Source organism: Cricetulus griseus, chromosome 2 (assembly GCF_003668045.3).
Source record: "Cricetulus griseus strain 17A/GY chromosome 2, alternate assembly CriGri-PICRH-1.0, whole genome shotgun sequence".
In the NCBI taxonomy this organism is placed as follows: Eukaryota; Metazoa; Chordata; class Mammalia; order Rodentia; family Cricetidae; genus Cricetulus; species Cricetulus griseus.
This window is the reverse complement of record NC_048595.1, coordinates 195,784,304-195,809,713: the sequence shown is the minus strand read 5'-3', so window position 1 is coordinate 195,809,713 and position 25,410 is coordinate 195,784,304. Positions and strand designations below refer to the sequence as shown.

The 25,410-nt window shown below is 41.1% G+C and overlaps 1 protein-coding gene across 6 annotated transcripts in view; it reads left to right on the top strand.

The window, feature by feature from the left end:
- The window catches only part of Sh3rf2 (SH3 domain containing ring finger 2), a 106,037-nt gene that overhangs the window by 48,507 nt on the left and 32,120 nt on the right, over positions 1-25,410 (top strand). For 5 of the 6 annotated variants that reach the window (XM_035440159.1, XM_027397998.2, XM_027397997.2 and 2 more), the window contains 3 exons: positions 3,998-4,267; positions 6,380-6,475; positions 13,573-13,896. In XM_035440159.1, the coding sequence (XP_035296050.1) occupies positions 3,998-4,267; positions 6,380-6,475; positions 13,573-13,896 (690 nt within the window). The remainder of the gene's footprint in view (positions 1-3,997; positions 4,268-6,379; positions 6,476-13,572; positions 13,897-25,410) is intronic. The other variant, XM_027398000.2, reaches the window with a different exon arrangement.

Genomic DNA, 25,410 nt, shown 5'->3' with positions numbered 1-25,410 from the left:
ATCAAAAAAAAACATTGGCCCTTGGAAATACTCTAAGTGTTCTGTGAAACAGACACCTATCATTTCCCCAAGTAGGTAAGTTGATATGTGATGAAGACCTAGTCTGCACACTGTCTTTAACTTCTATTACACTGAACAGTATATTGAGAGTGATGCTTCATGCTAAAGGTTGTTGGTCAACATTATCAGCTTTAATGAGACAAGAGTTCTCACTATGTCAATGCATTGTTATACCTTACTCAACCTCTTCCTCATCTTGCTCACATACCCTCCACTTTCCTTCTTCACAGAGAGCTGTGTCTTTGAATTCTCTAAGCCCCCGCTCCCCTTACACTATCTACAGCTCGGTTATCCCATCTCCAAAGGGATGCAAGGTCTCCTCTCTACAATCTACCTGTATTCCATTTTCAAATAATTATTGTAGAGGGGGAGGGAGCTAGGAGAATGAAAAGAGGAGAAGAAGAGGGATGTCAAGGACATGAGGGAGCAGAAAGTATTAGTCAAGGGAAGAATACATGATAACAAGAATGGAAATATCATAATAGAGGGAGACATTTTTGGTTTACAGAGAAATCAGGCACTAGGGAAATGTCTGGAGATCTACAAAGATGACACCAGCTAACTATCTCAGCAATGGAGGAGAGGCTACCTTAAATGTCCTCCCCTGATTATGAGATTGATAACTGACTTATATGCCATCCTATAGCCTTCATCCAGCATCTGATGGAAATAGAAGCAGACACCCATAACTAATCACTGAACTGAACTGGAACCCAGAGAAGGACCAGTGAAGAGCACAGAGGTCCAGTCCAGGCTGGTGAAACCCACAGAAACAGCTGACCTGAACATCCGGGAACTCTTGCTCCCCAGTCTGATAGCTGGAATACCAGCATGGGACTGATCCAGACCCCAGGAACATGGGTTTCTGTGAGGAAACCTCAGAAATCTATGGGACCTCCTGTAGAAGCCCAGTATTTATCCCTAGCATAGGTGTGGACTTTGGGAGCCCACTCCATATAGAGAATACTCCCTGAGCCAAGATACACAGGGGTGAGCCTAGGCCCTATCCCAAAGGATACAATAGACACTGATGACACCCTATGGAAGGCCTCACCGGGGGAGCAGAAAAGATATGTGACAGATAAGGTTTTAGTTGGGGGGGTAGGGGAGCACAGGTGGGAGAAGGGAACTGGGATTGTTATGTAAAACAATCCTGTTTCTAATTCAAATTAAAAAAAAAAGTTGGAAAAAAAATAATCATTGTAGAGCCAGAAATTCCCAGAAGGCCTGAATTAAAGCCATCCTATTCCCCTAGAAACCCCAAAATATTTCAATGCAAGTGGACAGCTTCATCCTACTGCCCAGAAAAGTACACATAAATATCTCAGGTGAAAAAAAGGCTTTTGTTGGAACCTGAGTTGTTAGAACTTTCAGTGTGCCGAGCCAACCTCAAATAAGACCACATTGAGGCCATTCCTGTGTGGAGAAACCAGTCTCAATTATGAAAAACAATACAATGCATTTGACTGAATTAATTATTTAGACAGACGACTAATCTGACAGATGATGATTCACAAGCTGATTTATTTTTTTCAAAATCTATGATTGATTCCTGACTAATTGTTTCCTACACTCAGTTGAGTTTCCTAATGATCCAAATGCTCCTGAGGTCTACAGTTTCTGAAGAAGGCTGGAGACAAATTATGCTTCTCACAAACCACTTCCCATTTGCAGGTGGTTTCTACTTCCACTTTCTTCCCATCAGTGCTGAGAAGTATGCAGAAGTGGTGTCATTAGTTCTCCATTATACATGATGCTAATAAAGGAAGACATTCAGTGAGCACATATTATATTCTAGGCAAGATGTAAAATGCATTATGGATATCCTTTATTGCTCACAAAAGCCTTAATGAGGTAGACATTCTACTAACACCCTGTTTTATACATGAACATAGTTCAAAAAAATATTAAACAACCCTAATCACATAAGTAGAAAGATGGTACAACCAGAATGCAAAATCAGTATGCACCCAGAAAGAATCTTTGACTAACTGTACTGGCTGGATTTTTGCCAACTTGATACAAGCTAAAGTCATCTGAGAGGAGGGAACCTCAATTGAGAAAATGCCTCCATAAGATCATGGGTATAGGCAATCCTGTAGGCCATTTTCTTAATTAGCAACTGATATGGGAGGGACCAGCCCATTGTGGGTGGTACCACTCTAGGCTGGTACTCCTGAGTTCTATAAGAAAGCAGGCTGAACAAGCAAGGAGAGCAATCCAGTAAGCAGCACCCTTCCATGGCCTTTGTATCAGCTCCTGCCTCCAGGTTCCTGCTCTGTTTGAGTTCCTATCCTGTCTTCCTTGGATCAGTGACATGGAAGTGTAATCCAAAGGGTTTATACCCCTATCTCCCCAAATTGCATTTGGTCATGGTATTTCATTACAGTGATAGTAAGCCAGACTAACACACTCACTCAAACCCACATAGCTGTAAGTAGAGTCTAAACCATATTCCTGATATCAGGATTAAGAGCTAAAGCTCCAGACTCAGGTAGCCTGGGTTCAGAGCTGATATTTATCAATTCCCAAGTGTGTCACCTTACACAAGTTACCAAACCACTGGGCCTCTGTCAGCTTCTTCAGTAAACCAGATGGTGAACTTCTGTCTCAAAAGGTTCCTATGTTGTTTCCATTTCCTAAATATTGTGAATAGAGCAGCAATGCCCCACACCTGAGGCTTGGGGAACATTGTGGAAGAGGGGCAGAGAATGTAAGAGCCAGAGGATCAGGGAGTTTGAGATTGTGTCTCATAGTAATATCTGAAATTATTCCCATGAGGTCTCACCAACATGCTACCCAAATAAAAGCTGAACAAGGATGATGCCACTGTTGTTTCCAGATAACTTTGTAGTGAGATAAAAGATGCACGCATATAAATTCTTCCCAATATATATGTACACACACACACACACACACACACACACACACACACACACACACAATAAAGTGCATAGATCTTAGAAATAAGTGGAAACAATAAAGTATAGCCACAAACTCCAATTCAAATCAAAGTATAAAACTAAGGTGTTGCTAAGGTATGCTAAGGTGGATGGGAAAAAAAAACCCTGAGGCCTCAAAACTACACAAAGAACTATAGGAAACTGAGGAAAGCTGGAACAGGAGGCATGCCCACCCCAGGGAAGAGAACACCAGTTGGTTGTCCAGTGCCCAATAGTCAACACTGAAAACATACATACAAGTAACATTATCTGGACTGAACTGGTTGTATTGGGGAATATACTTACGTACATGAATGTACATACAAAACATACATACAAAGCATACAAAAACAACTGGTGAAGGAAGAGACTATAAATTTGAGGGACAGTGGAGAGATTTGGAGGGAGGAATGGGAAGGCAGAAATGTGAAAACTCTATCATAATCTCAAAAATAAAAAAAATAAATCTTTGTCCAAAAAAGGGGTGGGATTACTATGATGGTTGCTGTTAATTGAAAATTCAACAGGATCTAGAATCATCTAAGAGATGGACAGCAGGCTCTGAGTGTACCTCTGGGGATTACTTTGATTATGCTAACTGATGTGAGGAAACCCATCTTAATTGTAAGCACGACCATTACTTGGGCAGGAGATGATCTTGGACTGTGTAAAACTGAAAAAGAGAATTGAGCACTTGGAAGCAGTCATTGCTGTTTCTTGGCCAAAGCTGTGGTGTGAGCAGCTGCTTCAAGCTTCTGTTGTCATGCCTTCCCCATCATGATGGGTACCTTGAATTGTGAGCCAAATAAACTCTTTCTCCTTAAAATTGCTTTTTGCAGAGTACCTCATCGCAGAGCAGGAAAAGAAAATAATACAGCCACCTACACTAAATGAGCTAGGTGGTATACACACAGCCATCATTAGTAGTTGGTATGAGACCTTCCATCCCTCCAGACTGAAGCTCGGTTCCTATTTTCTGGTCTGTGCCATTGCAGGTGCCTCGAGCCAAGGCCTTGTGTAACTACAGAGGGAAGAATCCTGGTGACCTGAAGTTTAATAAAGGAGATGTCATCCTTCTCCGGAGACAGCTTGATGAGAACTGGTACCAGGGAGAGATCAATGGGGTCAGTGGGATCTTCCCAGCCAGCTCCGTGGAGGTCATCAAGCAGCTGCCCCAGCCACCGCCGCTCTGCAGGGCCCTCTATAACTTTGACCTTCGCGACAAGGATAAGAGTGAGAACCAGGACTGCCTAACCTTCCTCAAGGTAATCATAGACCACATACAGATTATGGGAGAAGCCACAGTCCATTGTTTAGTACTTGATGTTTTTAAAAAGTATGCAAAAAAGTATGCATGTTACATGAATGCACTCGTGTGTGTGTGTGTGTGTGTGTGTGTGTGTGTGTGTGTGTGTGTGTGCATACACGCACATATGTAAGAAATATGCGTGAATAATTTCAACTACATGGACTCTGTATGGTCAATGCTCTATTGCTGTGAAGTGACACATGACCATCGTAACACCTATAAAAGAAAGTATTTAATTGGGGCTTAATCTGTGTTTTTAGAGGTTGTTATACTGTAGGTGTCCAAATCCCCTCATAGAAACCTAAGTTGGGGTTACCTTCTTAGTTGCTGCTGTGACAGGTCAACATGTAAGCAAGCACTTGAAGTGGCACTGTTACAATTCCACAGTAAAAGTCCCTAAACTCATTCATTTAACAATTTCTTTTAAATATATTTTAATCTATTTTTATTTTCTGTTTGTGAGTATTTTGCCCACATGCCTGCATGAGTATCATATGTGTACGTGGTACCTGTGGCAACTGGGAAAGGGCATTGGATCTCTAGAAGTGGGGTTACTCTGGAAGTGGTGAGCCACTGTGTGGATGCTGGGAACTGAGCTTGGGTCCTCTGTAAGAGCAAGTGCTCTTAACTACTGAGTTATCACTCCGTCCCCTCCTTCCATCTGACAGTTCAGTCTCTGGGAACAAAGTGATAGATCAATGAATGGCCTTCCATTGAGGTGGGAGTCTGATAGAAAACACATATACATCAGTGGGAAAGTGTGACAAAGATACCAGAGCAGAGGATTTTGTCCATTCTGTCACTGAGGAACACTGAAGCTTCATTAGAAAAAAATCTAGGGTAGTCCTAAACCCACATGTCCAAATTCAAGCAAAGACCTTCCCTCTGCCAAGTGTTGTGGTATGTTTGTAATCTCAGTATTTGAGATATTGAGGCAGGAGGATCACTGAATCGAGTCTGGGTTCCATAGCAACTCTCTCTCCCTCCCCCCTTTCTCTTTCTCTCTCTCTCTCTCTCTCTCTCTCTCTCTCTCTCTCTCTCTCTCTCTCTCTCTCTCTCTCTCAAAAGAGAGGGTGTGATGGCCAGGGATATGGCTCAGTAGATACAGGCACTGGTTACCAAACCTGATGACCTGAGTTCAGTCCCAAACTACAGGATTCAAGAAGAGAACCAGCTCCCACAAATTGTCCTCTGACTTGCACACACACATCATGGTACATGTCACACACACAGGAGAGAGATAGATTTGTAACAAAAAGTGTCCCTGCTAAGGTATTAAGTATGACATCATTTGTATGAAGTAAGTGAGTAGACAAAATGAGGGGACAATACCAGAGGTCATGATGATAGAGTGTGGGAAAAGGCACAAAGGGGGTGCTTGGTTTCATACTTTGATTTGTTTGAGGGTTCGTGGCTATAGTTGATTGTTTCTGCTCATTTCCAAGATTTATACACTTTATTGAATGCATATATGTATGTCTTGAACAGAATTTAGGTCAATATTTATATGCATATATCTTTTCTCTTACTACAAAAGTATTTATAAAATGTCAGGCAAGCTATTAGCAGTGTGGTTGTACTACGCTGTGGTGGACAGAATCCTCTTGTTTTTCTTATCGATATTTTCTGCAACTGTTTATATAATCTTTTGTAGTAAGGAAATTTTGAATGAAAACTGCTTTATTTTTGACATATTAAAATGGAGTCAGGTCTGAAAAGCCTTCAAAATGGGAATGAAAGTCATTCCCCTTCACCAAGCTAGAGCTGTATAACCTATGGCTTCCCTCTTGGCTTCTCCGGCAAGTTAATGTAAATGAAAACCAAAAATTCTGCTGTTGATTGCAGTGTTCTGAGTTTTCCTACTGGGTTCCACTGATCCTCAAATCATTTCCATTCCCCTTGAAAATCTTGGTGACCCTAACACTGCCTTTTAGGATGGCAGAAATATTTCCCACACAACCAAGTCAAGAGCTATATACCCATTGCTCCCTGCTACGAACTGACCTCCATGCAAGAGTTCATCACCTGAAAGCGGAGGGTAGAGCTGACTTGAGGCCTTCTCTTTCAGGATGACATTATCACAGTAATCAGCCGAGTGGATGAGAACTGGGCAGAAGGGAAGCTAGGAGACAAAGTGGGCATCTTCCCCATCCTGTTTGTAGAGGTATGTGAAACTCCAATCTACGCGTGAGTCAAACTTGCTCCAAGGTGTCTGTGTGACCCCAGTGATGCCTGAAGGCAATTCCTATTTAACATGAGTCTTAGAACTCACTGGAAGCTCTAAAGTTCTACACAGTAACACTCAATTCTGGTGGATATGGAGAAATGGGTCTTTTCCATTCTGTTTCTTGGATTGTAAAATAGTCAAATTTACTCACATCGAAATGCAAGCTTATCCATATCTTTAAAAAAAAAAGTGCACTGCTTTATGTTAACAATTCCACATCTGATAATTGACTATAAGGAAATATTTAAATAAACATGTAAAGTTTCTGGTACAAAACATGCAAAATGTTCACCATAGCAATTGTACATAATGGTGAAGTCAGAAATAATCTAAATAACCAACAGTAAGGGCTCACTTTGTGGGGGAGAGACAGGATCTCACAGTGTAAATCAGGCTGGACTCAAACTCACAGAGATTCATCTGCCTCTGTCTCCTGAGTGCTGGGATTAAAGGTGTGCACCACTACAAGTGGCCTACTCTTTATTATGGTACTAGAAAAAATTTTATATATACCATTTAAATGTTAATAATACTGTGAAGTACTTGGGAAATACATGATTTATAGTTGAGTTGAAAACAAATTGAATGAGTATAGATTTTCTTTTTTAAAAAAAATTATTTGTTTTTATTACGTTGGTGTTCTGCGTGCTTCTATGTCTGTGTGAGGGTATCAGATCCCCTGGAACTGGAGTTACAGACAGTTGTGAGCTGCCATGTGGGCGCTGGGAATTGAACCCAGGTCCTTTGGAAGAGCAGCTGGTGCTCTTAATTGCTAAGCTATCTCTCCAATCTCTGAATATAGATTTTTAAATCCTCAAAATGGGAAAGTTCTAGAGATCTGTCCATAACGCTGGGAATGCACTCAACACTGCTGAACTGGAGGCTTAAATGAAACTGTAGGAAACAAAGTTGAACTGAGTTGGAAGCAGCTCTAAAAATGTATGTTTGTGCCTAGAAATGGGCAAGGAACTGCAATGATGTGCACCAACATATACTAACATATTGGGAGTAGTTCCCACTAGATGTGAAACTCCCGATGGCAGCTGCAGGTTGACATCAGATTTCATTCTCTACAGCCCCCCATCTTACTTCGTGAGAGTCTTTCAGTAAACCTGGAGTTTGCTATTTTGATGATACTGGCTGGCCAACAAGCACTGCTGTTCTCCATGCTGCAGCACCAGCACTGGGGTTTCAGGCAATGTGCCACCACACCCAGCTTTTATGCAGGGTCTGGGCATCCAAACAGAGCTTGTCACCTTTGCACAGCAAGCACTTTACCTCCAGAACTAATTCCCCAGCCTTACCTCTGTGGGTTTTTGTTTTTAAACAACTTAAAAAACTAGCTAGGCTATCTGTTTCTCCAGTATAATTACCTAACCTCTAGTCTCTAACCTCACTAGCCACAAGCCTCGCCCTACCTTGAAGCAAGTCATTGCAAATTCAAGGGAGAGTTTTCATTGTTTAACTGCATTCATGGGGTGCTTACCATGCATAAAAGTATTAAAAGTGAGTATCGGAGGCTATAAAAAGAAGTACTAGGACGTGTCCCCACCCTCCAGCAGGGTGGTGAAAATAGGACTGAGGCATAATTGGGGAAAAGAAGCCAATTCTTCCATGCATGAAAGCCAAAGCAGGTTCTGCAGTGAAGGGTGTCTCCTAGTCCAGCTCCCAAGGTGTTGGGAATGTCCTTCACTCAGCCAGTCAAAGTAACAGTGGAGGGAAGGGTAAAGGGAGAGTGCCAAACAGCTGTGCTGTTACTGCGTGAACTCAAAGGTATTCTCATTCCTCACGCTTTGTCTCTTCCTGGTATACCTGCCTTGTGCCTGGAACAATTTTCACTCATTTTATGAGGCTCTGCTGGGGAAAAAAATTTCCAGGACATTTTAGCAGCCAGGTGAACATTGTTTGATTTCTGTCTTCTCTAAACATGTGGCAGGTGTGTTGGTTACACTTTACAGGCCAGCTAACGCTGAACAGGCTCTCCATAAAAAAATTACCTGCCCAGCTTATGTGAGGCCTTGGGACCCCATAACAATACAACAATTTTTATGGCATTAAATTGAGTAAATGAAAATCCATTTGAAGATGGTGAGAACAAAAATAAGCCATTCACTCTGACCCTGTCCCATGCACTCATCTATTTAGTCATTCACTGGCACCTGCTCTATCAGGTTCTACACTAAATTCTAAAGATACAGGGTAGATATGGGTCCCTAATCCCAGAGATCATACCATCAGGCACTCGAGTAATTGATTACAAGGATGATGGATGATGCAAAGAGTGAAGTAGAGGATACTGTTACAGGCTTGTGATGTTCACCATCATCTGGAAGGCCAGCAAAAGCCTCTGAGCCAATTGAGAAGCAATTAAGGTTCGGTATGTACATATGGAGGAGGAAGTGGTTGGGGACATAGAAGCAAGAGGACCCAGAGACTACTAGTCACTAAGTCACTAAGCCAAAGAAACAAATTGGAGTAAATTACTGACTGGGTGATGCTGGCATACTAAACAGTCCCACATTCTCAGTGGCTCAACAAAGAAAATGCCGTTTTCAACCTACACTATTATGTTCAGCACAGGATGCTAAGCGGTTCTACTCACAGCCACCAGGGAACCTACACTAATAGGCCTAGACTGTCTTTTAGCTGTGACATCTGGAGCATGTGTCCTTACGGTTTCCACAGGAGGGGAGAATGGATTGTGTGTTCACAGTTGAGAGCCTCTGAAGTAGCATTACACATATTCACTCACTGCCCATTGGCTGGACCAGTCACATTGCTCCACCCACATACATTCACTTGCTCATTGCTGGACCAGTCACAACACTCCAAGTCAGCAGAGGAAGGGTGACCACATGGGATACACAGTGAAGATCCTCTACATCTTACTATAATAAATTTGGATTTGACCCAGAGATCAGTGACTTCATCAGATTTGGTTGGTTTGGTCGATTGTTGTTTTTAGTTGGTTGGTTGGTATATTGATTGGTTGGAGTTGACTTGTTTATTCTGTTTTCTAATTGTTTTTGGTTGGTTGGTTGGTTGGTTGGTTGGTTGGTTGGAGTTGACTTGTTTATTCTGTTTTCAGACAAAGTCTCATTTTATATCCCATGCTGGCCTGAAACTGGATGTACAGCACAGGCTAGCCTCAACCTTCCTCAGCCTCCCAAGAGTTCTGATTGCAGATGTGAGCCACTAGGCCCAGACTTTGGTTTCTGGGATGCAGTGAAAAGAGTAAACTTTAAAAAAGGAAAGAAACACAGAAAGACAGATGAACAGTCTGCTGCATGGTTCCTTTAGGAAATGATGTGACTCTGACCACTAGGCTGGAACCAAATTGACAAATTCAATTCTACCTCTTATGAGGATTTGGGAACTGCAGAGGTAGAGGATATGGGAAAGAGGAAATGGCCTGGGGCATCTCCACTTTCTGATTTGTGTGCCTAGGTCAGTGGTGAAACCACTTGCTAAGTAGAAACAATAGGCTGAATAGGGGAATGTTAAGTCTCCCAGGACCTGCACTTGGTACCTAACTGAACACACTGAAAGTGGGAGACTTTGGCCTGATCTCCTCCATTATTTTGAGCTGCTCCTTCATAGCTTTGGGGTGAAGGGGTAAGCATTAATTTCATCACGTTTCTGAATACTACTCTTTTCAAAACTTCTGTATTTAATGCTTATCCATTTGGATACTCTCACTACCAATTTACCTCTAAAATTAGTAATTACAAGAACCCTCAAAATTATCATTAAACTAGCCATGGCTTCATTTGTTCTCCTAATTGCCAGGAGGGAGGAAGAAGATAATCAAGTGGTTTGTCTAATTGGGAGCCTACTTTTCAAACATTACTTCAAATCTAAATTGAGCTTTTTAAAGCAGTACTTAAAGTTTTGACTCCAGTAATTTCATTAAGAGTAGCTCGTGCTAAGAACTCTTTAAATAAGTTTGTATTGCCAGAGCTATGCAGCGCAATTGAAAAGAAGGCTTTCTTAAAGGGCAACATGGATTCTCTCTCTCAATCTCTCTCTCTCTCTCTCTCTCTCTCTCTCTCTCTCTCTCTCTCTCTCTCTCTCTCTCTCTCTGTGTGTGTGTGTGTGTGTGTGTGTGTGTGTGTGTGTGTGCACATAAACAAGACTTTCCCTGTTAATGTACCGTTTGATTTATTGAGCTGCAACTGCACAAAGGGAGGCTAAACAAAAGCTGAGCTTCTGCCCATTCCTGTCAGGACTTCTCCACAGGGCAGCCTTGGTTTCATGAACCTCATCCAGACCAATGAACTTCAAGGATATTGTTTCCAATGAGTGCAAATCTAAGAGCTCCACAGTCCCTCCCCAGCTGAGCTGTCAGTCATGCAGGTGGAGGACAGGGCAGAGTCAGACTCTCACAAGGCCCTTTGTTACTGATAAAAAAAATTCCAAAGGTGATGATGGTGCCCACCTGGAGGCGCAACAGGCAGGGCAAATAAGAAAGAATTACTGTGTCATTACAGCTGCAGATGGCGGAAAAGAAAATCACTCATTCAATTTGAAGGGTATCAGTTGTCCCCCTGTGTGAATTGTGGAGGGGCAGGTGCTGTGGGGCCTTGCAAAGCCTTGTCCTTAGTAGAAGCTACCACTAAAGCCTGCCAGAAAAAGGTCAATATGTTGCTAATTAGTATCCCTACTTCTCATCATTACTTTTGGGTAACATCAAGAATGGCATTTTCATTTATATGGAATAAACCTGCTTTTTACTTTTCTATGTATCTGAATCTCTGTTTTTGATAAATACATATAACTATATAAACACTCTACAGTCAATATACAGAAAAGTTCCAACATGTCCCCCCAAATCCCTAAGGCTGCACCCTCTTGTCTATTCCTTCACAGACTCTCAATACCTAGTAACCAGTCATCTACTTTCTGCCTCTGTGGCTTTCTTTTTCTAGAATGTTCTATAAATGGAACCCCATAGAACATAGCCTTATGATCTGGCTTCTTTCATTTTGCTTAACACATTTAAGATTTGTCTGTGTTGTGCCATGTGTCTATAGCTCATCCCTTTATTAGTGAAATGTCCCAAATCACAGATGATATTCCAGAGATGGCATCTAGGGAGATGGTTCTGTCTGTAAAGTCTTACCACGTAATTATGAGGACCAGAGTTTATTCCAGAACCCATGTTTAAAAAACAAAAAAGCTGGTTATGATGGTACACATTTGTCATCCCAGCACTGGGGAGGTGGAGACAGGTAGATGCCGGGAGCTCAATGGCCTGCCAGCCAGCGTCATTGGAAAACTCCAGACCAGTAGGAAACCCTTCCTAAAATCCAAGATGGACAGCTCCTGAGGAGCAACAGCTGAGGGTGATCTCTGACCTCCACATTCATACATGCATATATAAATCACCAGTCAATCAATTGATAATAAATGGCACTGAAGTTGTTTCCTATTGTTGGCAACTCTGAATGAAACTGTGGTTTGAGCATACATTTTTCTTTCTTCGAGTAATTACCCAGAAGTGGGATTGCTGGATCAGATGCTAAGTATGTGTTTATGAGAAACTGCCAAACCGTAACATGAGCTTTAAAAAGCATAAATCAGGTCATGTCACTCCTCTACACAGTCCTGCCAGGAGCTTCCTGTTACACTGAAAATAAGTCAAAGCCTCCTGAGTCCTTGTGCAATAGGGTGCCTGCCAACCCTGTGGCCTCTCCTCCCTGTCTCCTCACCTGCTCCCTTCCATTCTTCTCTACTGCTTTCCACCCAGCCTGTTTACATCCTCATTTCTACACAACCATCTCTTTCTTGTCACTTGTCTCAGCTTAAATACCACCTTCTCAGAGGCTCTTCCTTTATGCTTCCCCACTAGTGTGAAGTGGCCACCCCCCCTCTCCTTTTTACACTGGAAGACATTACCATTTGATAGCTCCTTGTTTACTAGTTTACACATGGTCTCTGTCATTTATGTCACTCTTTCTGGGCCTCAGCTTTCTTATCTTTGAAATGGCCTTTAATTTTAAGTGCACTGAGAGATATATCAGTAAAGCACTTGGTGAACTCCAGGCCAGTGAAAAGCAAGGGGAATTTCCCCCAAGGAATGACAGCAGAGGTTATCCTCTGCCCTCTATTCATACACACACACACACACACACACACACACACACACACACACACACACATATATATATGTCTGTATGTATCCAAATATGAACACAATAACACTAATCCCCTAATCCCCTACTTGCTGGGTTTTTCACAATGTGGCAAGCTTTTTTAGACAAGAATCACCTCTTCTTCAAAGTTTCCTATCTCAGCTATTTTAATCATCACTTTAAAAGTTCTTAAATGGGATTTTTTTTAACCTCTCTAGTTGAATTTCTAAATTAGAATGAGATGTGTGACTTTGGAGAACAACTGGTAACTGTTGTAATAATAGGAATTTAACTAATCATCCTGAGACTGAAGTGTTGATTCATTTTTTTCCAACAGATTTCATATTTCCAAAGGCTGTAAGCCCCCAGAGGCCCTTAGAAGTACTGAGTAGGATGTTGGGGATGGTTACAGTGACACAGCAACACAGCACTGGGCTGACTGGCACCAGATCAGAAACACCATTTGTTACATTTCCAGAAATTGTGCTAGCCAGCTGTTAACAGTTGGTTTATCAATAACACCACAGAACAGGGCTTTTCCGTCCTTTTTTAGGTTTTTTTTTTCCCCGTAGCTAATTTACTAGAACAACTGATGTTAGAGATAAAGAACAGGAATGATCAGTAAAGGGATGGCAGTATTTGAGATAGAAAAAAAAAAACAGGATTAGCAGAAGGATATAGTCAAGGTCCTGGATGTGTGTCTACTAGGTCTCAAATTTATCAAATGTATGAACATCAAATGGATAAAAGATAGAATTTGTTATTATACTGACCAAAAGATGGCCATTGTAGCCACCAACCAAAGGGTGGCCATCTGAGGCAGTGACTGAGAACAAACGTGAAACTTAGCTTCTATACTATGTCAGAGAGTAACTCTCATCCATCCTTTTATCTTTGCAGCCAAACCTTGCAGCAAGACACCTCCTAGAGAGGAACAAAGGGCATCAGTTATCACGCACGAAAAACCTGTCCCTGATGTCCTCACCATCCAAAGGCAAAGCAACCAACACATCCACCCTCCGAAAGAGCCCTGGGTCCAGGAGGAAGGGGTCTGGGCAATTCTCCATCACAACAGCTTTGAACACACTCAACCGAATGGTCCATTCTCCTGAAGGCCACCAGATGGTGGAAATCAGCACCCCAGTGCTCATCAGCTCTACCAGCCCCTCTGTGTTTACTCAGCATGGGGACAAGGCAGACTTCCCTGCCAACTCTGCAGGACAGGTAGGAATAAATCCATTGGTACCTTGCTGATAGGCAAGAGAACTTCACCATGTCACAAGCACTGTTGGATGCTCAGTACTCGCCAGGCACCCAAAATGCATGAATGTTAACTGAAGCCATGTGTACTATGAGATATTTGTGATCTCATTTTATCCTTAGGCATCCTGTAACTTAAATATGATTACTATTATCCCTGCTTATATAGGTAAGGAAACAAAGAGTTCAAAGGGTTAAACAACTTGCCCAAATTCCCAGATACTTCTCAATTTTCTGTTCTGTGGTAAACATGGTTGCCTGTTCATCAGAAAACTTTCCTCCAAGGAGATGTTGGTAGACACTTTCCAGACAAGGTTTTGGCATAATATGAGACTCACTGTCATATTCTGCAATAGCCTGGGCAACACAGAAAGAAAGCAATAGGACCTGTGGGTTAGCAAGCAGGTAAGGATAATTATATAATTTGTGGGTCCAATGCCCATCTCTGCATTTTTGCATCTTTTAATTTTTTTTAATGCAAGCCCTTTGCTCTAAAATGATTAAGAATTCCAAGGTGGCAACAATAGTGCATTAAGTCAAGCGATGGCCCCGAGTGCCTACACAAGTCTCACACGCATGTAACCAGTTTGGATGCTCTTACAGTGGGCACCTAATGAGGTAACGGACATAGAGCGCTCAGTATAAGGACGTCCGCCCATGTTAAGCTCCCACTCAGCACTTGCTCTCGGTGCTATTATTAACCTTGCGCCCTCAGATGCCAAGAAGGGATAAGCCAAGGTGAGTTGCAGCAATAGAGAAGTTGAAGTATTTCTGACAGCATGTGGCTATTTAGGCTGAAGGGCACTTTAAGAGATAAAGGAGAGGTATAAGGCAAGGTAATTAAGAAGAATGTGTTGTGTGCTCACTAAAACACTCTTTGGAACCATGTAGGTGGCAACTTGAAAGGACAAACTTCAACTTGCAATGATGTCTTTTTTTTTAAGAAGCTGTAAATCTTGTTTTTAAGCATGAATTTCTACCTTGGGATTAAATGGCTTAATTGGACTCTAATCCCTTTATAACAAGACACAGAAGAAGAAGAAAGTCAAGGGCTCCTCAAAGACCTGTATGCTGGTCTGCAAGGAAAACAGTCCCCTCCGTTAACACATTATCTTATACCACTGTCTGAGTTGCTAAGAGTGTAGCCTTTCACGTAACTGCGTAACTGAATCCCCCACCTGTACTATACTACTCTCTTTCTCTCTCTCTCAATTCCTCTCCCCCCATTCGCCCACCACACACACCATAAATACTCTCCTTATTTTAAAAGTCCTGACATGCATTCTAAACACATTTTTATAAGTATATACATGTTTTGTGCCCAGAGTTGATCTAACACACACACACACACACACACACACACACACACACACACACACACACACACGAACGCATGAACACTCTAAAACAGGAATCTGATGACTCACATGAATCTGAAAAGTCAGACATTTCTAAAGCATTCTTTATATAGAGGCATGGGAATATAAAGTGCAGCCCACACTCTGTAAAAATAAGCAAGTGAGCTCAGCCGTAAGTTGCCTCCTCCAAAGGTGTATCCAAGAGACATGTTCTCTGCGCCTTTGAAATCTTTATTCCTGGACGTTTACCTCATCTGATAAGAGGATGAACCAGAGCAGGAGAATCCCAGTGGTACTCCAAACAAATCTTCTTTCTTCCAAGTGTACACAAAGAATGATAACTCCAAGCCACAGCATTCATGGGGAAATCACTGGGCAGTGCGGACAGCTTTTTGTCAATGCAGATGGTTGTAAATGGTGAGTATTTCTGTAAATGGTGTTGTCAAACATATTTAGAAGCCCCATGTACAAGCTCTATCTAAAGATAAGTGGGGCATCAAACAAACTCTCTCTCTCCCACTTCATTTTTCCTCTAACAGTGTTCAAAGACTGGGTTGGGTCTAGCCCACCAAATTCTCCCTACCTTCCCCACCCCATACCCTCACCCAATGTTTAGACCCAAGTAGGTATTCAATAAATCAAATTATCAAAATATTTTTACTTAAGTATCTGGGCAGATGGCAACATATACTTAGGGAAACCTGAAAGGGAGAACTTCTTTCTTGTAGACCTCACAGATTACTGTAACTCTCTCAACTAATAAATATCCGGAGTGTGTAAAATATGCTAGTAACCATAGTGAGTGAGGAGATCCTGCTCCCAAACCAAGGCAGTGATAATAATCTAAAATACTTTGGGGCCTGTATGAGACAGATGGGTGGATAAATGATAGAAGCATAGCTGTATAGACAGACAGATAATAGATAGATAGATAGATAGATAGATAGATAGATAGATAGATAGATAGATAGATACTTGATGGAGTCAAAGAGGTAGGTAAGTAATAGTAGGTAATAGTTGTTAGAGGTAGATGATGATGATGATGAGAGATAGATGATAGATAGATAGATTAGATAAATAGAAGGTAGACAGATAGACATATAAACATACAAACAGGCAGATAGTGGTAGATAGAAACAGACAGTCAGATAGATATATGACATACTCTGATAGGACAGGTCCAGTATCCAAAGCCCTACTCTTCATACTACAAATGTGTTAAGAACCTGTGTGTGGGAGTTATAAAACCACTTTACATCAAGGTAATTAAGGACCCAGAATAAAAATGGTTTGGCCAAGTTTATACAGTAGAGTCTGCCTTGATCTTAGTACTAAGATGAGCATGTCACTGAGCTTTCAGCAAAGACCACCTGAGTATCACCATTTAGCCAGCATGGTTTATCTAAAGTTTACATCCTCTCTTCTCGATTGTCTTTATTTTGACTGCAAGACTTTCCATCACTCTTTTCCCCAAATACCTCCCAGTGGGAAAAATCATCATCCCTTTTCCAGGTAAAGGCTTTCAATGACTGCCACTTTGTTTCTTACACACTACTAGCTGTGTCCAATCATGCATGCTGTGTGTTGCTAGGGGCATCAATAATAAGTTGTTGCCAAGGAATCCACACTCTGGCAAAGACTCAAAACTCAATGGCTAACTATAGTGGAGACCCGGCTCTCTAAAGTGGGATGAGGACCCTGATGGTACCCACACTGCCTTAGGTGGGATAGGGACTCAGAAATTAAAAACACAAAAGAATAGGCTGAATAATCCATTCCTTTTTACAGTGTCCCATGGCATGCTCCATGGGGTGTTTTAGGATACCAAGGTGTCAGCTCTGTTCCAGTCTATCTATAACACCCCCCAAGCACTGGCTACTCAGGAATAACCAATAAATAAGGAAAAGAGAGAAAAGCCTGAGATCCTGTAGGAAGTTACTGCCTCACTTCTAAGTAGAGATAGTGGTGTTTCTCTTTTGTTGTGTGTTAGTGACTTTCCAAGTCTTACAAGTGATATCAATTTTATGTTTACAAAAGGAAAGATGGAAAATAGATATTTGATTTAAATTTTCTATATTTAAAGAACAGTAAGTTAATAAAGATACATTCGTAGACATGGAAAAATAGCCACAATGCTAGAATACCAAGTGAGTACATGAGTAAACAGAGCATATACACATGGCAGTCCTGGAACTCACTATGTAGACCAGACTGGATTTGAACTCAGAGACTTGCCTGCCTCTGCCTCCCAAGTGCTGGGACTCAAGTGCACCACTATATCCTGCCAAGGATAACTGAGTTTTATTCTGTTATGTGACTATGTAGTAAAAGGTCCAAGAAATTTCTTTTAGGGGGGTTGTAAAACTTATCTAGCTCTCGCTGGGCAGTGGTGGTGCACACCTTTAATCCCAGCACTTGGGAGGCAGAGGCAGGTGGATCTCTGTGAGTTCGAGACCAGCCTGGTTTACAAGAGCTAGTTCGAGGACAGCCTCCAAAGCCACAGAGAAACCCTGTCTCGAAAAACCAAAAAAAAAAAAACCTTATCTAGCTCTCACAACAAGGTGAAAAGGAGGCTAGATAACAAGAAGTCATTTTACAAAATCACCTAGAAGCTATCAGAGTTAAGTGTCCTGGTTCCTTCTGTGAAGAAATAAAGCTGCAGTTGCCCAACTCTTCATTACATAACTGTTACGCTCACACCAAGAAACCAGAGAAAGCGACTGCATTTTTTCATTGTCTTTGTGTCTTCCTACCTGTAGGAAACCACTTGCTAGTCCTGGGTAGACTCAGCAGGACTAACCTCAAAGATACATACACTGCAACTATGGGCTGGAAACCACTGCACGTGACCATGACTTAGAGTGAGATCTGAGCACTTGGAGGAGGTTCTATGGAACCTTTGGTGGAGAAGGTCAATTCAGTGTCTTGGCACAAACACACTTGACCTTGAGGAGAGCCTGAGGATTCTCTCTAGGATCATTACCTGGGAAAGGTGCCTCCAAAGGAAAAAGAAAACATAAGTTACAATAGAAGTCCTTATACAGTACCTCTATAGTGTAGTCACAAGAATAGGCCCTCTCTGCCCCATGTGGAGCCTCTGCCAACCCTGTCTGCAACACTCACAGAGCAATGAATGACACAGTCTCCTCTTCCTCATTAAGAGGTCCTGCTCCCTCAGCATCTCTTCCTCCTCCCCTTTCCTCTCCACCCACTCAAGCTTAAGTCCCTTCTTAATTTCTCTCTTCCTATATGTTAAACCGAGGGTAGTAGAATTGCTATAAAAAAAAAAACTCTTTCCCCACCTCCTAGTTGGAAAGCCCCTTTTGCCACCTAAATAGTCATTGTTGTGTCCATTCTGTGGCACTTTCTTAGTTTTGGACCTTATCTCTTGCCTAGTCTATTGTTCTGGCCTCTTTACTAGCCTCCTAAAAACCATGCTCAATCACAACACCTTACCCTGCATAGCCCCTCCCACAATCTCCCCATTTTTACAACTGTAACTTTATAATGAGTGTTTTAAATTTTAAATTATTTTAGACGTTTCTGGTTCCCTAATCGCCACTAGTTCCCAGAAGCCATGAGGAATGGTAATATCTGCAGTTTATTAAGTGGTCACTAAAAGCCAAAAATCCTAAGAGAAGACTTACAGACATCATTATATACAACCATTCAAAGGAGACATTGGTGTGTACCTTTAACATACAGCAAATTTCTGGGAGGGAAAGATCCCATAACTTGTCTGAAGGGTAGAAAGTAAACCAAAGTTTGAGTGTAACTCATTCTTTATCCCCTAAAAAATTTCTTAAGTATGGAACCTTAGAATATCCACAATTTGGCTACAATTCCAGCCAGCCCCAGCTCAGTACACAGTCATAAACATGCATGCACACTAGCTCAATATAATACAAAAGGCAGGCTCAATCCAGATGCGGTAGCACTCATAATCCAAGCACTTGGGAGGTAGATGTAGAAAAGTCAGGAATTCATGGTTATCCTTGGCTACACAATAAGTTTGAAATTAGTCTGGGACTAGTTTAGAAGCTTTATCTCAAAACATAACTGCTTGTACACACATTACCGTAATCTGCTCAACACCCAAAGGGTAATACATACACAATCACCTCACCCTTTTTTGTCCTTGTACCCCTCACAAGGCCTGAGTTATTCTGGACAATGAACAAATTTTTGTTGGCTAAATAATGCAACTCCCTCTAGAATGTATTTCTACTTCATTCACCTGTTTCAGTCATACCCATACCCTATGTCCTATTTCTTCAAGGAAGCTCTTATCAGTCATCCTTTACAAGGATTAGTGTCTCTCCTGTGTTAACTACTCACTATTTGCACTATTGTTATAGGCAACATGTTAGAACATATAATGTAATTTCTGCATAATTCAATATGTAAAGACTGTGTGCATATATCTTATTACATTGCTCAATAGGTTGAAAGTTTCTCAAGGCTGGAGATATTGTTTTATACACTTATGTCACTGTAGAATATCCAACGCCCTCTTGTTTCTACTACCCAGACAGCATAGAGATCTCTGCAAAGGCAAGTTAGTATGAGGAATGTAATTCCTCTTTCCACCTATGCCAGCAAGTCTAGGCACCTTCTCTGAGTTCCCAGAGAAATGAGCTAGCATGTATCTTAGAGAATTCTGAGATCTACAAAAGTGACTCTCCTTTTAGCCCTGTTTCTGGAATATTGTGAAATAATTTCTACTACTATTGTAAGTGCAGATCCATTCTATGGGTGTCTCATCTTCCATTAGGGTCCTTCAGCCCAATCTAGTGCTCAGAGCTGCATGAAAGTATTTTTACTGGGTATTAAGATGATTCTCCCCTTGGACTGACTGTCAATCTCCTCTCTCTCTCTCATGCAAATTTATGCTTAAGATTCTTAGCAAACCCCACCCTCTAAGATAATTTACAGAGGTAAATGATGTTAATATTCCAAAGTTACTATCTCCCCAACATAAATTTCATTCATTCCACAATTCTCACTCAAAAAATTCACATTCACAAATGATGTTTGTAGATAACATTAGAATTGTATTCTCTTAAGGAATTGTATGAAGAAATAATAAAGTTTGCATTGAATGGACACCCCCCATCAAACATTCTAGTCTTCATGGGTATTTAAAATATGTTTGTTAACTTTTTGAGAATATGCCCCTTGGTAGAGATAGTTCCTTAAGTTATCCTCATGAATTACTAGTTAACAATGCCTTAGAAAGGAGATCACTATCAGGCATTTGGAAGCAAGAAAGGAACCAAGGCCCCTCCTGTCTCTGTTCCACAAGAGCCCACAGGGTGAAGGACAACCATTAGCCAAATAGCAATCAGTGCTGAGCAGAGAAGCCATGCCAGCCTTGAACCTGCGCTCCTCTCCCCAGGCTGAGGCTTTAGACAAGTCAGTAACCATATTAAACTATAGTCTCCCATCAAAAATGTTTGGGATTAGATGATATATGTGGGAGCTTGTCCCTGGAGAAAACTGATTCTCCTTCTCTCAGCAGCCATTGACCACCCTTCATCTGGGGATGGAACCTTGTAGAATTTCCCCTGTCCACATTGAACAGACAGCCTGTTGTTGAGATTTCATGTGTGTAGCTCTCCAATCCAATGGGCTCAGCCATGGACACATGTACATTCAAGCAAGACTAGATGGCTTCCATAAGTATTATTTATGCAGAGAAAGAAAGGAAGAGGTCTAGATGTAACTATAATAAAGAAAAGATCATGGATTTTTTTATGGAAGTGGGAGAACATGGGAGAATAATGTAGACTGGTTGCTCAAAAAGAAAAGATAAAATAATTAAAATATTTAATTTTTAATTTAATAAGTATACTCTGATTTACAAGAGTAAATCAGAAAATTTGGAAAATCAAAAGATGGTAAATGTAGATATAAGTACTTGGCTCTTAGTTTTATTGTTTTTTTTTTCAAATTTTCTTAGTAATAAGTTGCCATGTTTCTGTCTAATCTTTGCTATGAATTTTTTTCCAATGAAAAATTTCAAATCTATATAACAACTAAAATAATATTATAATGAGCCCACTCAGGCCAATTTCTCCCCCTACTTTTGCTCTGCCCAACTTCTTCATTGAATAAATCAAAACCCTGACTTCAGGTCAAATTATCTATTACAGTAACTGTGTCTTTTAAGATATGTTAGCACTATCATAATATTATCAAACAGCAAACAAAATTGTCTTTTATATTTTCTTTTTTTTGGGGGGGGGAGCTTTTGAAACAGGATTTCTCTGTGTGTAACCTTAGCTGTCCTGGAACTAGTTTTGTAGAACAGTCTGTCCTTGAACTCAGAGAGATCCACCTGCCTCTGCCTCCAGAGTGCTGGGATTAAAGGTGTGCACCATCACTGCCTGGTGTCTTTTATATTTTCAATATTCCATGTTTGCATTTTTACTTTTGCATTATAAAAATTCTCCTTGGTTGATTTATGCAAATTAGATGCAGATGAAGTAAACACTTTTCACTGGCTTGATACATTCCCCACATTTATTTTATTCTATACATTAAATGATATCCTCATCCCTCACACTCTACATGGTTTTGGGGGGGGGGGTTGTAGTTGTTGCTGTTGTTCTTTTGTAAACAAGTCATATGTCCTTCTGAATTCAAAAAAATCTGGATATTGCTACTCACATCTTCATAATGGTTTTTGATTTTTGTTTGCTTTGTCTTGTGACAGTGTTTCATGTAGTTCGTGTTTCAAGATTTATCCATATAAGCAGACTGTATTAGTACTTTATTCCCTTTTATGGCCAAATAGCCATAAATTTCCAGTGTATGGAAATGCCATAAGATTTAGTTTACCATTTCATCAGCAGGTAGGCATTTGAATAGTTTCTATTTGTCTGTTATCTAGGAGCATTTTCATGAAAGCTTTTGTCTAGGTACATTTTCACATGCATATAAACCTAGGAATAGAGCTGATAGTTCATATAGTGGTTCTCTTTCACAAAATTCTGTTTGTAAAACTCACAAATATTTTCCAAAATGAATGCACATTTTACATTTCCACCAATATGGTATAATGGTTCCAATTTTTCCAGTTTTTACCAACAAGTGTTTTCGGTGTGTCTTATGGACTATGGCCACCCTATAGTATCTCATTGTAAAATTTTGTTTGTTTGGGTTTGGGTTTCCTGGCTTTTGCTTTTTGTTTTGAGGCAGGATCTCACAGGTTGGCCTTAAACCCTCTATCCTCCTGCCTCAACCTCCCAAGAGCTGAGATTACAGATACATGTCACTGTGTCTTACTGTAGTTTGGATTTGAAGTTCTCTGATGATTAATGACATTGGATATGTGTTAATAAGTTTACCAAACAAGTATTCTTTGGATTAAGGTCTGTTTGTGTATGTGTTGTCCGTATTATAATTGGGTTATTTGTCATTTTTAATTAAGTTGTAAAAGAGTTGTTTTACATGTTCTGCAAAAGTCCTAGATCAGATATATGACTTGTAAAATCTTTCCCATTCTGTGGGCTGCCTTTCCACTTTCTCCATAATATTCTTTAAAGCACACAAAAGTGATTTCACTATGATGATGTCTAATTTATCTACTTTAGGAAACTATTGCCTAACCAAAATTTAATATTTAACTTTATTTTTCTTCCATAGTGTTTTACAATTTTATCTTTTACATTTGTATCTAGGTCCCAAGTGCAGTTGATTTTTGTATACGTTATGAGATTGGAGTTCAAATTTATTCTTATATAGTTATTTAGTTGTCCCAGCATTTGTTGAAAAGGCCATTACATCCCCATTTTGTTAACTTGACACTTTTGTTAAAATTTAAATACCATAACACATCAAAAGGCTCAAAATATTTGATTGCATCTCCTTTCAAATTAAAATGTGTTCATATTGAGATGTCATCAGCCTGTTCCATTGGTTCCATTCCAAACTCCCCATCAGTCTTCCTACCTAATGATTTGAACATCATTTCATTCTGGGTGGCAAAACGGTGACACTCCAAATCCATCCTTCTTGCTGGGTTTCTTTTTAAACTGCAACACATCTGTAATATTGACTTCTGCTTCCAAGAGCACCTTGGTGTCAGACAGCACACAGAGAGCTTTCCCTGAATTGCACACTGCATCCCACTCCTGTGTGTCAGAAGCTCATAGACCAGGGCCCCCAGAGCTCATTATCCTTGACCCCCATTTGTTCCTGAGCATTCTCTAGCTCAAAAGCAGGACTTACTTATCAACAATGTCCCGCCTGGCATGTTTGCCATAACTGAACTGCTAACCCTTTTTCCACTAGCTGATGCCAGTTGGATTAATATTGCCCTAGCTGTGTGTGTGCCAATCTCCTTGTTTATATCCTTATCATTGCCCTCAGGCTGGCCCAAGTGTCCCAGCTTCCTTGGCTATGTGTTCACTCCTTTACCCTCTCCAAGATCTAGTTTCCACACTTGGGCCAAGACCAGAAGAAGGCCTGAGCTTGTGCAATATGGAGAAAAGAAACGGCTTCAAGGTTGACGTGGGAATGAGTGATGACCTTTATTTTCCAAATGTGGGTTTGCATACTAGAATTGTGTTGCTGTGTCCAGAGGAAAAAAGGAACATAAATCAAAGTATATAGGCTGTGGGTACATACATTGAAAAAGCTCTCACATCTCATGAACTATTAGGCTCTGCATAGTGAAACCACTAGAGCAGTGGTTCTCAACCTTCCCAATGCTTCAACCCTTTAATACAGTTCCTCATGTCATGGTGACCCCCAACCATAAAATTATTTTAGTTTCTACTTCATAACTGTAATTTTTCTATGCTTGTGAATTGCAGTGTAAATATTTTTTGAGGCTAGAGGTTTACCACATGAAGTCACAACCCACAGGTTGAGAACCAGTGCACTAAAGGAACCTGTGCATTTGTTATTTGGTTTGGTTTGGTTTGGTTTTCATTTCTCTTGTACAGAAAGGCAGGTAAGACTTAAAAACAAAAGATTTGACTCAGTCAGAGCTTCTTGTCATAGCTTTGCCACCTAACGACTAGATGACATTAAACTGATATGATGAGCCTCAGTGTTCTCATTTGCAAAATGGACTCTTTCTGTGAAGCATCTCTGCAAGGGTCTGCAGGAGCTCGACAAGCTGTTGCCATTGTTCTTCCCCAAAGCAGAGCTTTCTGAATGTCATTGTAAGACTCAAGAGATCCCTAATAACTGCTAGTGAAAGCAGGGAGGGGGGCATCAATCTTGTTTTGCATGTAAGAAAACTAGCATGAAATGGTCCTTCCTTAACAGACTCAGGCCTCCCCAACTCATCAAATAGACACTGAATTGCCATTAAAACAGAAATAAGGGTCCTGTGGTATAAAATGCAGTGCCTGCCCTTGAGCTGCATGATCCCAGGTGGCAGGGGTGATTGTCTGCACAAGAACCATGACGGATGTGACACCAGTCAGGCCTCAGAGAATGGAATCCTCTTCAGTATGTGGCCCTCCAGGGGTCCAGCCTGTCCAGGTCTCCATTTCCTCATCTGCTAAGGAGACGGTGACATTGACCTGAAAGGAAATGATGTGGCTTAACTACTTAACAGCACGTTCTGAGGGCAGACATGGAGGGAGGAGCTGCTCCTGCTGCATAGTTAAGGATGGCCCTTGTTAGGATTCCTCCTCTCAGCTGCTCACACACACCTTCACAGACACTCACATCTGGTTGTGTTCCAGCCACTGCAGTGTGCTCAGCCTTGGTGAGGTGAGGGTCAGGAAGGATGCTTCCCTGAGACAAAGAGCTGTACAATATTCCAGGCTTTGGGTTCACCGAGATCTGAGAAGGGATTCACTGTTTTTTCCTGAACTTCATCCTCTGTTTCCCATGTACAGGAGACAATGACCTAGTTTAGCAATGGAAACTGACCCAATGAACGTCCCCTCTGTTGTTTTTATTGGGTCAAACCAGGAAACTAGAAGCATCTTCTCCCTCTGCCCCAAGGCTGACCTATACAGATCAGCCTTGCTGAGAGTGAGAGTCCTCAGCTATGCAATTCAGAGCAATGACCTGCTGGAGTTGGAGTGTGAGGGCTTCCAGAAGCCTCTTTGCTTCCTTCACAGGCAGTGATCATTCCAAAAGTACAGGAGTC